Source organism: Gopherus evgoodei, chromosome 1 (assembly GCF_007399415.2).
Source record: "Gopherus evgoodei ecotype Sinaloan lineage chromosome 1, rGopEvg1_v1.p, whole genome shotgun sequence".
NCBI classification, from domain to species: domain Eukaryota; kingdom Metazoa; phylum Chordata; order Testudines; family Testudinidae; genus Gopherus; species Gopherus evgoodei.
Window position 1 is genome coordinate 2,295,144 of NC_044322.1, and position 12,146 is coordinate 2,307,289.

General features: G+C 47.3%; 1 protein-coding gene across 4 annotated transcripts in view; it reads left to right on the forward strand.

The window, feature by feature from the left end:
- The first annotated feature begins 2,528 nt into the window (after nt 1-2,528).
- Nucleotides 2,529-12,146, forward strand: part of NUP98 (nucleoporin 98) — a 61,650-nt gene continuing 52,032 nt past the window's right edge. For 3 of the 4 annotated variants that reach the window (XM_030555920.1, XM_030555939.1, XM_030555947.1), the window contains exons 1-3: nt 2,529-2,663; nt 11,048-11,151; nt 12,036-12,137. In XM_030555920.1, coding sequence (XP_030411780.1) covers nt 11,076-11,151; nt 12,036-12,137 — 178 coding nt within the window. In that variant the 5' untranslated portion in view covers nt 2,529-2,663; nt 11,048-11,075. The remainder of the gene's footprint in view (nt 2,664-11,047; nt 11,152-12,035; nt 12,138-12,146) is intronic. The other variant, XM_030555930.1, reaches the window with a different exon arrangement.

Here is a 12,146-nt window from a genome sequence, read left to right on the forward strand (position 1 = left end):
TTTTAAAATCCTATGACCGTGAATTTGACTAAAATGGACCATGAATTTGGTAGGACCCTATCCATTTGCCTTCCTTGGACTTAAGTTGGTTTTTAAATGGATTCCTTTAGACTGGTACAAATGGCAGTGTGGTCGCACTGAAGTTGGTTTAAGGCCTGGTCCATGCTCAAGTTTTGTACTGATTTCATTGCGTGCATGCGTGTTATTTTCTAGCAAGAGTTACATTGTGGTTATGTTGGTTTGAAGGTGCCTTATACAAGTATAACTTGTTCCCGGGGAAGGAAATACACGAACAGATTTGTTGACTATTACCTGTACGATGCTCATAATCTTTCAGAGTAGACTGGACATAAAGCACAATGCGACCACTCCCACCCTGCAACCCATCACATAATGATAACACCTAGCTCTTATGGGGTCACACCTGTTAAAGTTAAATGTTCATAAAAGCTTGCAGGATGGGTTCTTTAGCTTCTCAGCTCCTTGGAACAGGGGCCCCATCTGTTTTTCATAGAATCATAGAATATCAGGGTTGGAAGGGACCTCAGGAGGCAGGGGCGGCTCTAGGTATTTTGCCGCACCAAGCATGACAGGCAGGCTGCCTTTGGCGGCTTGCCTGTGGGAGGTCCCTGGTTTCGTGGATTCGGCGGCACGCCTGCGGGAGGTCCGCCGAAGCTGCGGGACCAGCGGACCCTCCGCAGGCATGCCGCCAAAGGCAACCTGCCTGCTGCACTTGCGATGACTGGCAGAGCGCCCCCCCGTGGCTTGCTGCCCCAGACATGTGCTTGGCTTGCTGGGGCTTGGAGCCGCCCGTCTGGAGGTCATCTAGTCCAATCTCCTGCTCAAAGCAGGACCAATCCCCAACTAAATCATCCCAGCCAGGGCTTTGTCAAGCCAGACCTCAAAAACCTCTAAGGAAGGAGATTCCACCACCTCCTTAGGGAACCCATTCCAGTGCTTCACCACCCTCCTAGTTGTTGGCCAAATAGGGCCCGTTTCCCCCTGGAGCTTACCTAATTACACCAAGGAGGCACGGAGGACAAGAAGACGGGTACCACACCTTTATTCTCGTTCAGCTGAACGGGTGTTTCTTCTCGACTAGTGCCAGAGAAGAACACACCTTACATGGGCGACATGAGCCCCTTTTATAATCAGCAACAAACAACTTAGTTTACGTCATTATACTGACCCATAGATAACAGGTTACACAGAATACATGGATTATTTTGGGGAGGGGGATACAAAAGACATCTGTTGCGGATACATTTATCATTTTGAAGGGAGTGTAAGGTACACATGCCTTGAACCCTGGCATTGAATATCTTTGAAGATACATGGGAAAACAGCTGCATATACTTTTGTGCCAAGCGGGCCAATTAGTAAATAGCTAACATGGTTAAATGTAAGATTAAATGCATGCCCTGTCCTTGATTCCCAGGTCCCGTCTATTATTCAAATCCCTAGGCCCATCCTTTAGCTAAAAGCAGAAAGAGCAGAAGTCGAAGATGCAGGCCTTTTAATTCTTAGGCCTTTTCTATCATAGTGAAATAGTGTTTCCTAATATCCAACCTAGACCTCCCCAACTGCAACTTGAGACCATTGCTCCTTGTTCTGTCATCTGCCACCACTGATCTCTCTATTTTCATAGTGCACTGAGTAGACTGATGGTGCTTGCGAAACAATGCAAGTGTGGTTGCAGGCGTGTCGGTCCCAGGATATTAGAGAGACAAGGTGAGACCAATTTAGTGGGATAAAAGCTATTCCCTCGCCTACCTCACCTCTGTGAGGCGATGACACACTTTCCTCACAGGAGGATCATGAGGTTTAAGGTGCATTCGGAACAGGGAGGCTGCAGAGGCGCAGTACGAGAGCACTGAGGGTGCTAGTCCCCGAAGCTTGTTTTTGACAAAGCGAGGCATCGGGCAGATCAGGCACTGGCAGGGGCGCTGCATTGCAGGGCTGCAGCTGGCTGCCTTGGGGTGGCAGCGTGGTCCAGTGGTTAGGGCAGCCAGCTGCTGGGGTTGTGGGGCTGCCTGTGCTGTGGGGTGGGCCAGGTTTGCAATGGGGGGGCTAGTTTACTCTGGGGCCCTTGGGGGAGCTACTGGCTGCGTTACTGTGGGGGTCACCCACGTGCCTCAGGAGCCCCACTCTTCCCTGCTGACGGAAGCAGCCCCCGCCCGGAGGCCTGCCTATGCTGTTGCCATGGGAACGCCGGGCTGCCTTCTGATTGGCGACAGCAGGGTTAAGCCCCACCCTTCTCCCCGCCCTTTAGAGAGGTGACTGAATGACCCGGATGTGGGGAAGTACCATCCGCTGGAAGAAGACGGAGTCTGGTCTTTTACCCAACAGCAACCGCTCTAGTTTTGACCAATGAGAACCCGGCACTCTCGTGACGTTCTAAACCCCCTTCCGCCAATCAGCAGGAGGAGCCTGGCCAGGGGTGGGACCTGCCTCGCTTTCAAACGGCGGCAGCCAATAGACTGACGGATCGGGGGGTGAGGCGGGCCAATGGGGCGCGCGGGGAGGCGGTGCGCGGTGGGAGGTAGGAGCGCGAGCGGAGTGTGACGCAGTTCCCCTCCCCGTGAGGCGACGGCGGACGTCGTGGCGGTAGCGCTCGGTCTCGGCGCGGTCGAGTCGCTCCCTCAGCGGAGCCCGGGTCCTCGGTAAGGAGCGGGCGGGACGGGCTCCGGGGCCGCGGGAGGGTCTCGAGCGGAGCCTGGCGCCCTTCTGGCTCCGGCTCGGACCAGGCCGCCGCGCCCGACTCGCCGGCCGAGCTCGGGCCTCTTCCTCCTGCCCGGGGGCTGGTCTCCCGGGTGCTCTGGCGCGCGGGACTCTTCTTCCCGCAGGGGAGGCCGAGGCTGCTCCGTTCCGGGAGCGGGGAGGGGGGCGCTGCTGAGTTTCTGCGGCGGGTCGTGCCTCCCCAGGGGCAGGGAGAGCTGGGGTGCGGGTAATGGGTGTGTGTCTGCCCCAGAACGGGGTGGGGGCTTGGCGGTGTGTTCTGCAGGAGGGGCTGGGGGTGTATATCTTGGGGGGGGCTTGGCGGTGTGTTCTGCAGAAGGGGCTGGGGGTGTATATCTGGGGGGGGCTTGGCGGTGTGTTCTGCAGAAGGGGCTGGGGGTGTATATTTTGGGGGGGCTTGGCGGTGTGTTCTGCAGAAGGGGCTGGGGGTGTATATGGGGGGGTCTCCTGTGGGGGGGCTTGGCGGTGTGTTCTGCAGAAGGGGCTGGGGTTGTATATTGGGGGGGTGTCCTGTGGGGGGGCTTGGCGGTGTGTTCTGCAGAAGGGGCTGGGGGTGTATATCTTGGGGCGGGGGGCGGGTCTCCTGGGGGAGTGGTGGGGGCTTGGCGGTGTGTTGTGCAGAAGGCCCTTGGGGTGTATATCTTGGGGCGGGGGGGGGGTCCTGGCGGGATAGTGGGGGCTTGGCGGTGTGTTCTGCAGAAGGGGCTGGGGGTGTATATCTGGGGGGGGGCTTGGCGGTGTGTTCTGCAGAAGGGGCTGGGGGTGTATATCTTGGGGCGGGGGGCGGGTCTCCTGGGGGAGTGGTGGGGGCTTGGCGGTGTGTTGTGCAGAAGGCCCTTGGGGTGTATATCTTGGGGCGGGGGGGGGTCCTGGCGGGATAGTGGGGGCTTGGCGGTGTGTTCTGCAGAAGGGGCTGGGGGTGTATATCTGGGGGGGGGGCTTGGCGGTGTGTTCTGCAGAAGGGGCTGGGGGTGTATATCTTGGGGCGGGGGGCGGGTCTCCTGGGGGAATGGTGGGGGCTTGGCGGTGTGTTGTGCAGAAGGCCCTTGGGGTGTATATCTTGGGGCGGGGGGGGGTGTCCTGGCAGGATAGTGGGGGCTTGGCGGTGTGTTCTGCAGAAGGGGCTGGGGAGTGTATATCTTGGGGGGGGGGTTTGTGGGGGTGACAGTGGGCTGTTTTCTCAGTGTGGGGGCGTGTATAGCTTTGGGGGGGGCGGTGGAGTGTCTCCTCTGAAGGCATCTGTGTTGTTGTGCTGTGGTTATTATGAGTCTTCTAGCTTGCACCCTGTGTCTGGTGAAAGCAGCTTGAGTTCCCCCATCCTGAGTACTGAAATGGTAATGGGATGGTAGCTGTAGGGCCCCTCTCTGACCTTGTTGCTTTTTTTTTTTTTCCCCTCAAATCAATGAGGATGGTTAAGCGGATCTTAAGGTCTATTTGTGCAGGTGTTTGGTTCTGATGAGGGGATTGGTCATGCTACAATGATTATCGATGTTCTAAAGATGAGTAACCGTAATTACATGTTGCCTTCGGGGATAGTTGTAGTAATCATTTAAGCCTTGATTTGTGTGGTGCTGTACAAGGTACAAAAATAAAAATTTTCAGCACATAGTAGCTTCTGGTGAAAAGCTACAGATGGGATGCAGTGGGAGACAGAGAAGGGATGTGCAGAAAAAGTTACATTAGCTACTCACTACTCATGAATGGCACCAGTTTTTAAATGAGAGAGAATGGTTACCTAGATAGGGTGGATTAATCCTGTGCATTTAAAGAGAGGATTTGGTTAAGTTTGTGCACCAGAGTACTTTTAGGGGTGGATAGGAGACTGTCATCTTCAGCTCATCTAGGAGGGAGCCTGGTTTAAAAATGAGGTTGGTTGTATGTTAAACCAGTTGTGGAGAAAAGGAGCTGAGAGATGCCCTTAAGATTAGATCAGGGGTCAGGAACCTTTCAGAAGCAGTTTGCTGAGTCTTCATTTATTCACTTTAATTTAAGGTTTCATGTGCTGCTAATACATTTTAATGTTTTTTAGAAGGTCTCTGTCTATAAGTCTATATATTATATAACTAAACTATTGTTGTATTGTAAAATAAGCAAGGTTTTCAAAATGCTTAAGAAGCTTCATTTTAAATTAAAATGTTGATCTTATGCAGCTGGCCCACTCAGCCTGCTGCTGATCTGGGGTTCTGTTCACCTAGGCCGGCAGCGGGCTGAGCGGGGCCTGCGGCCGGTACCCCAGCTGGCACGGATCTGGCAGCTAGAACCCCAGACCAGTAGCGGGCTGTGCAGGGCTGGCGGCTGGGACCCCTCGGCCTGCTGCTGTTCTGGGGTCCCGGCTCAGCCCACGTACAGTGAGTACCTATCTTCTTCCTGGTTCTGGTCCATTCTCTTCCTCTCTGCACTGAGCTGAGGGTGGGAGTGCACTGAGCACAGGGCTAGGGTGAAGGAGCAGCGTGGGGGGTGGGGTGAAGGGTCTGGCCAGGAGCTAGAATTAGGGAGGGGGCTCAGGGATGGAGCAGGAGGTTTGAGTGTGGAGCGCTTACCTGGGCAGCTCCCATTTGGTGCAGGTGGGAATGTGGGGGATGGAGTGTAGGAGCTCCTGTTTGGTGCTCAGGGTGGGGATGTGGGTAGTGCATGGAGTCTGGGGGGGCTGGATATGTGTGGGGGTGCCAGAGTCAGGGTTGGGGTCATGGGAAGGTGAAAGAGTCAAGCAGAGGGCTGGGTGTGTGTGAGGGGGGGTCTCAGGGCAGGGACCTGTGTGTGTGTGTGGGGGGGGGGTCAGGGCAGAGAGCTGGGGAAGTGTGGAGGGGGGTCAGGGCAGGGGTCTGGAAGGGATATGCTCCTATTCCCTTCCCCTTCCCTAAGGCCCTGACCCTGCTTCTTCTCAGGTAGCACGCTGACTCCACTCCTCCCAGAGTCCCTCCCTCCCAACCCCTGGATTAGATAAACTCAAGGGTAACTGTGAGTTAGGGGCAAGGGAGAATTGAAAGGCAAGTGTTTGTCAGTGGTTTACTGGAGGAAAGAGAAGTTATGTTATAGACATGGATGCAGCACTATTGAGTTGTCAATGTTTGAGTGGCAGGAACTATGGTAAAAATATAAATCTCCGGTCAATGGAATGTAAGCATATTTTTATCACCATACATAGAAAATAATTTAGTGTGGGTGTACTACTAGCCTTTGGATCTAGACCCTGATGGATAAGTTGGAACAGGCAAAATTTTTCAAGATTGATTGACTTCAACTAAGCTTGGAGAAATTGGTTGACTGTCATTTAGGAATATGGTTGGAAGCCGCACAAGTTTTTGTTTTTTTTTAAAGCTGTAAAAGATGATTGGTGCAGATTGTTCTGGAGCAAAGGAATGGCTGTTACTCATTTAAATCTTGGTTTGAGGGTCCTGTCTATGTAAGGAGAATTTTTTGAAACACCCCACCTCTCCCCAAACATCAGTTCAGCTCCATCAGTGTTTTATTGTTAACACCCTAGTGTAGATAGGCTACTGGCTGCTGCCACACTCAAGTACTTTGACATCAAGCTATTCGGAGTAGGGCAGTTTGGGACAATGCTTAAAACAGTGGCAGGACCCAGTGGGTATCTTCTGAGTTGCTGATGCAGGAGTTAACCATATTAAGAACATTTTCCTAGTGGAGACATGGCCTTAGTAACCCTAATTATCATTCTTGTGTGATCATACCAAGCAATACTACTGGCACACTAAGCTTCAGGAACAGCTGTTTCCGGAAAGTGAGGAAGCCAGAAGTCTAAAGGGAAAAGTTATGAGGTTGAAGTTGAATTGACATTTAGGCTGCTTAGGTGCAATGTAATCGAAGAAGGAATCTTGAACTTCAGAATTAGGAACCAAAGTTGATACAAAAATTAGTATGTACAGGAAGATATACAAGGTTGGCCTAAATAAATAAAAATCCTTTCAAATGAAGAAAAATTCACTTTTGAAATAAATTAAGCTAAACAAGAAAAAAGACACTCATTCCGGAATCAGAGTGTCCACACATGGAGTTACTCTGGAATAGCTGATCTGGTTTAAATAAACACCCTGCCTTATTCTTGAATAACTTTCATTTGTAGACAAGCCCTAAGAAGCCTGTAGAAGTCAGTGAATCGTTCCGTGTCTACACTAGAGTTTGAACTTGCAGTCTGCATCAGTTTTGGATAACTTTCCCACTACTCTCCTAAAGTGTACTGGTGGCTGTCTGAAATCTAGAATGCATTGCTTCTGGAAACTCTGGGTTAGGTACCCATAAAGTGCTGCAGTTGAGACAGTTTAAAATGGCAGTAGTAGGAGTATGTAACAATTGAATTGCTTCTGAACATGAAGTCAGCATGGCTAGAGTGGACGCACTGAACTATTTAAACTGGTACCACTATAGAATCAGAATAATAGAAATATATGATTGGAAGGGACCTCGAGAGGTCATGTAGTCCATCTACGTGCTCTGAGGCAGGACCAAGTGTGCCTAGACCGTTCCTGATAGGTGTTAGTCCAGCTTGTTTCTTAAAAACCTCCAATGATGGGGATTCTACAGCCTCCCTTAGAAGCCTGTTCAGCAACTTAATTATTCTTATAGTTAGCTTTTTCTAATATCTAACCTAAATCTCCTTTCCTGTATAGTAAGCCCATTATTACTTGTCCTTCCTTTAGTGGGCATGGAAAATGATTGATAGTCCTAAAATATGTTAAGGATGGGTGTTATCAGCTCCCCCCTCTTTTCTCAAAACCAAACATGCCCAGTTTTTAAGCCTTTCCTCACTGGTCAGGTTTCTCTAAACCTTTTTTTATTGCTCTCCTTTGCACACTCTCCAGTTTATCGATACCTTTCTTAAAGTGTGGTGCCTGGAACTGGACACAGTACTCCAGCTGAGGCCTCACCAGTGTTGAATAGAGTTGGACAGTTACTTCCTGTAGTCTATTTGGGTGTGTGTGGGTGTGTGCACACACATGGGAGCTTTGTGTGTGTCATGCTGGCTCTGCACAGGTAGCTGTCCCAGCAGACCTTGATCGAACTTCCCCAAAAGATCACAAATGTGGTTCTGTATTGAAGGCACTTGGCCAAGTTTATTGTCAACAAAGCATGGTCCTAGCTGCCTGGATCATTGTCTACATTTGCATTAGCACGTGTGTCTATGGCAGTGTACGTGGCTCAGTGAATGGTAGGACTTTCCAGTCCCCCTTCAGCTGGACAAAGACACACACCCTCTGCGACCCCTTTTCTTGTACACTGATACAGATAAGTTACGTATTGCCCCTCTGATGTAGTTATTTACCACCCATTACCTTGTACATGTTGATTTGATCAAAACATCTCTATCCATCACCCTATCATCCTAACCTTATCTTTAAGAGAGGCCAATGTGTCCCTGTATCACCTTCAGGGCGTGTGTTTACACCATAACTTCATTTCAAGGTGTTCTGGTCCTACTCTTCTGGCATGTGTTTCCTTGAAGACTTAGTGCCTAAGAGCACTTGTATTTTTTGCAACACTAGACCTGTTGTTGACAAGTTCATGTATTGGACAGTGAACCTTCAAGCAAGCATCTGCTTCGTAACTGGACAGGGCCTGACTTGGCCTGACTCTTGCTCACTCTATTTTCTTTCAGGAAGGCTTGACTTTACTTCAGGCCTAGCCTCTCTTTTGGTAACAGCATCATAGCTGTGTAAGAACAGTTCAGTTCTTTTAGTGTAGGTGTGGCCTTTCATCACAAGGGTGTAAAGGAGACAAGCAGAGGATAAGGAGACTACAGAGAAGCTAATATTGCTATGTGTGTCTTCATCATACAGGATAATAGGAGGAGTGGGGGAAAACATGTCATCTGCAGAGAGTAACCAGGGGATAGGCAAAGGTGAGACTTTCAGAGTTTTTTTTGAAAATGTTAGGGAACAACTTAAGAACTTGGCTGGCAATAAATTGCTGTGAATGGATGTTCCTGATGGGAGAACTTTGAAGAAACTAAAGAAGAAAAAATTGTTGAGCTGCTAACAGTTTATCATTAAATTATACCATACATTCGGCACTCTATCAACATACTGACTATGAATTCTTCTTTAGAAGACACCTGAGGTAATGGGCATCTTTGAGGTGTACCTTCACTGGGAAACATTAGAAACAAGGTAGGTGAAATAATATCTTTTATTGGACCAACTTTTGTTGGAGTGAGAAACAAGCTTTTGAGCTTACACAGAGCTCCTCTTCAAGTCAAGCTTTGTGTAAGCTCAAAAGCTTGTGTGTCTCACTAACAGAAATTGGTCCAATAAAAGATATATTGCCTCAGTCACCTTGTCTCTCTTGATATCCTGGGACCAACATGGATACAGTAACATTGCATACAGACTAGGAAAGATTAACAGTCTTCTGCACCATTGTACACTTAGTTACCAGTGTTAGAAGTAGGAGCACAGACAGAGCATAGGCATTTTTTAATGACAGTGGAAAAAACACCTGCACTCTGTCTATGCAGCAGCTTCTCCAGTTGGTAGCGCTGGTGCAGAAACATTTTGTAACTTTCTTATTGTGGACAAGGACCTTGGCTGGTGAATCTGCCATGTCTTTTTTTAATCAAAAGGTTAAGTTTATGCTTAGAATAATCTGCTAAATGTTATCTTGGTATTTGGGGTGCAGTGGGATTGGAGAAGCATTTCCTAGCATGTAGTAAATAAAATACTAGGGATGACGAGGAAAAATCAGGCCTGTACCTGTTAGTCTTTAAGGAACCAACTATGGTTATAGTTCTGTTAGGCTTTCCAAAGGCGATTTCCATAGTTCTTCAAAAGTAGTTAAGGAAATTCTGTAACAATGGGGTGAGTAGTAAATTCCAAAAGGTATCACAAAAGGAGGTCTTTCATGAACATAATGTCTGTAGAGTGCTTTTTCATTTCCTGTGTCTTGTTCAAGGTAGTCAACAAATAGAATGCTTGGAGTAAGAATAGAGAGAGTCAGTTCTCATTATAGAAAGCTTTTTATTAGTATGTTTAATATGCCCACTTCAGTCAAGTTATGTATATCACCACAAAGAAGTATATTTGAATGTTGCTAGTTCTGGACCTTGCACCTGGGGAAATGGGGTGGAGCAAAATAGATGGTGTTCAAAATGTTAGATGAAGTCCTGGTGGAAATAGATTGGATGCCAGAATTCAGGTGAAGTTGTCAGAAGAGGTGGAAAAAATATAGCTTACTCCTTGGTTATCATGGTGTACATTTAAAAACAAACAAACGAACAAAAAAGCCCACAGAAAACTTAGCAGACATCTACTAATCTTAAGTAAGAGTTATATGAATGGGGCCAAGCATCACCACTGAAGTCCAAGGACAGCAAATGTCCTAGTAAAGTTCTGCCCCCTGCTGTCCTCAGATGCTAGGAAGGTGGGGATGGGGGTACTTCTGGAATTTCTGCCATAGTGCTTGGAGGGCTTTGGTTGTTTTGTATCAGCTTTTAGCTAGTAAGGGTCTGAAATCTGAACATCCTCTTCTCCCCACAACTGCCTGAAAGGACAATGAGGTCCTTCCTTATTCCCAAAGTCTCCTGGAAGCTCTAAGGAGAGTGATCTTAGCCTCTTTTTTGGGGGGAGGGAGGAGGAAGGTTCCTCCTACCTTGTGAGTAATTACAGTGCCCGCCTCTGATGATTTGTCCAAGGAAGTCTGACTGTCATGATTTTACAGTTACTGCTGCCCATAGTGATCTAAATAGCACCACTGAAACTGCCTAGGGTGTCATTAATTCACTGTTTTGTAAAGCTGTGAACAGCAACTGAGGCACTAGAGATTTTTGTCTTTGGACCAAGGAGAATGTTGTATTGACTATGCTTGTTTCACATGTAGAGGGTTCTTGGTAACCATAATTAGACTAAAACTCTTTTGATGAAAGGTTAAGTTCTACATAAACTGATATTTTAGACTCATGAATGAAGCTACTTGGCTCATTGCAGGTTGCAAGTATAATGGACAGGAGCAGGGTCTATAAAAGTTTTAAGTGGAACTTTGTATTGGTCTTGCATGACAATCTGGTAACATAATCCACTTAGCTTTTTCACTGACTTTTCAAAGACTGAAAGTTCCCATGATCAGGTTATGTCAGCTTTCTCTGATTCCTACCTCTTAATTGAGTTTCTGATTGTCCTGAAGAATTATTCGTGCATGAGGGTAATGCAGGATTTCATCTTGGGTTGATGTATTTTGCGACTTAGGTACTCAAGTGTTCAGAACTTTAGTGCCACTGACTGTGGATGTAAAGAAGCTGAGAAGTTATTTCTCAGAATTGGGTTTGGACGTATCACTGAATTATCTGATTTCTTTCCAGGTTTATGAAAACCTGAAACATCTTGAAAATGTTTAACAAATCATTTGGAACTCCATTTGGAGGCAGTGCTGGTGGCTTTGGGACTACTTCAACATTTGGACAAAGTAAGTAATAGAGCTACTGTTCATTTTTTCATGAAGAAAAATTACTGGTAGTGGAAATAGTGGTTGGAAGTAATCTGCAAATTGGAACTGTAAACTCCAGATAAAGAGAGATGAATGGGGGTAGGAATTAGTTGGACATAATAGAATTTTGTATTCTTTAACTGACTCATTATACTGAACTGGATTCAGAAGTTGGTTTTCATAAACTGGCAAACAAATTAAGTGGATGCTATAATAGTTCTGTAATTCCATGTATACTCAACAAAGTGATTACTGGGTAGCTGTAGTAGTGATTCTAAGCTTGGGATAAGTCCAATCTTCGAAGGCAGTTCCTTCATGTTGGGGTTGAGGTACATTAGAAAGACAGTGAAGGAGAAGGGCACACTGCTGCCCGTGGTGAAGAAACTTTAGAATCTGCTGAGCCTATCAACCAGGATGCAAAATAGTGCTATTGTAAACAGGACATGCTTATCCCTTATGGATTTCTGATGTTCTTGTACTGGCTTAATGGCTGATAAAATGCCTTGCAGTGTTTCTAAATTTGCATTAATAAGTTTTATGTCTTGCTGCCTGTCAAGTTTAGCTATTCATTTAAGGAGTGAAAGTAATGCCAAATGTTAAAGTAAACAATGGAAATCTTGACATTTCAGTATGGAACAGGAATCTTTGTATTCCAATGTAGATGACTGACACTAAACACTCTTGTAGTACTTCATTTTTTCTAGAGTGCTGTAAAAATGTTAAATTGCATCACGCAGGTGGAAAACTGACACTGTGACTTGTTCATAGTCCTGGAACAAGTAACTAGGGAAAGCGAGGAGTACGTGGTTTCTGTGTGTATGTGCCCTTCTCATGATACAAGTTCTGTTGTTGTTGTTGTGTAGATGCAGGCTTTGGTACTGCCAGTGGAGGAGCGTTTGGAACATCAGCCTTTGGGTCAAACAATAACACAGGAAGCCTCTTTGGGAACACACAGACTAAACCAGGTATGGCTG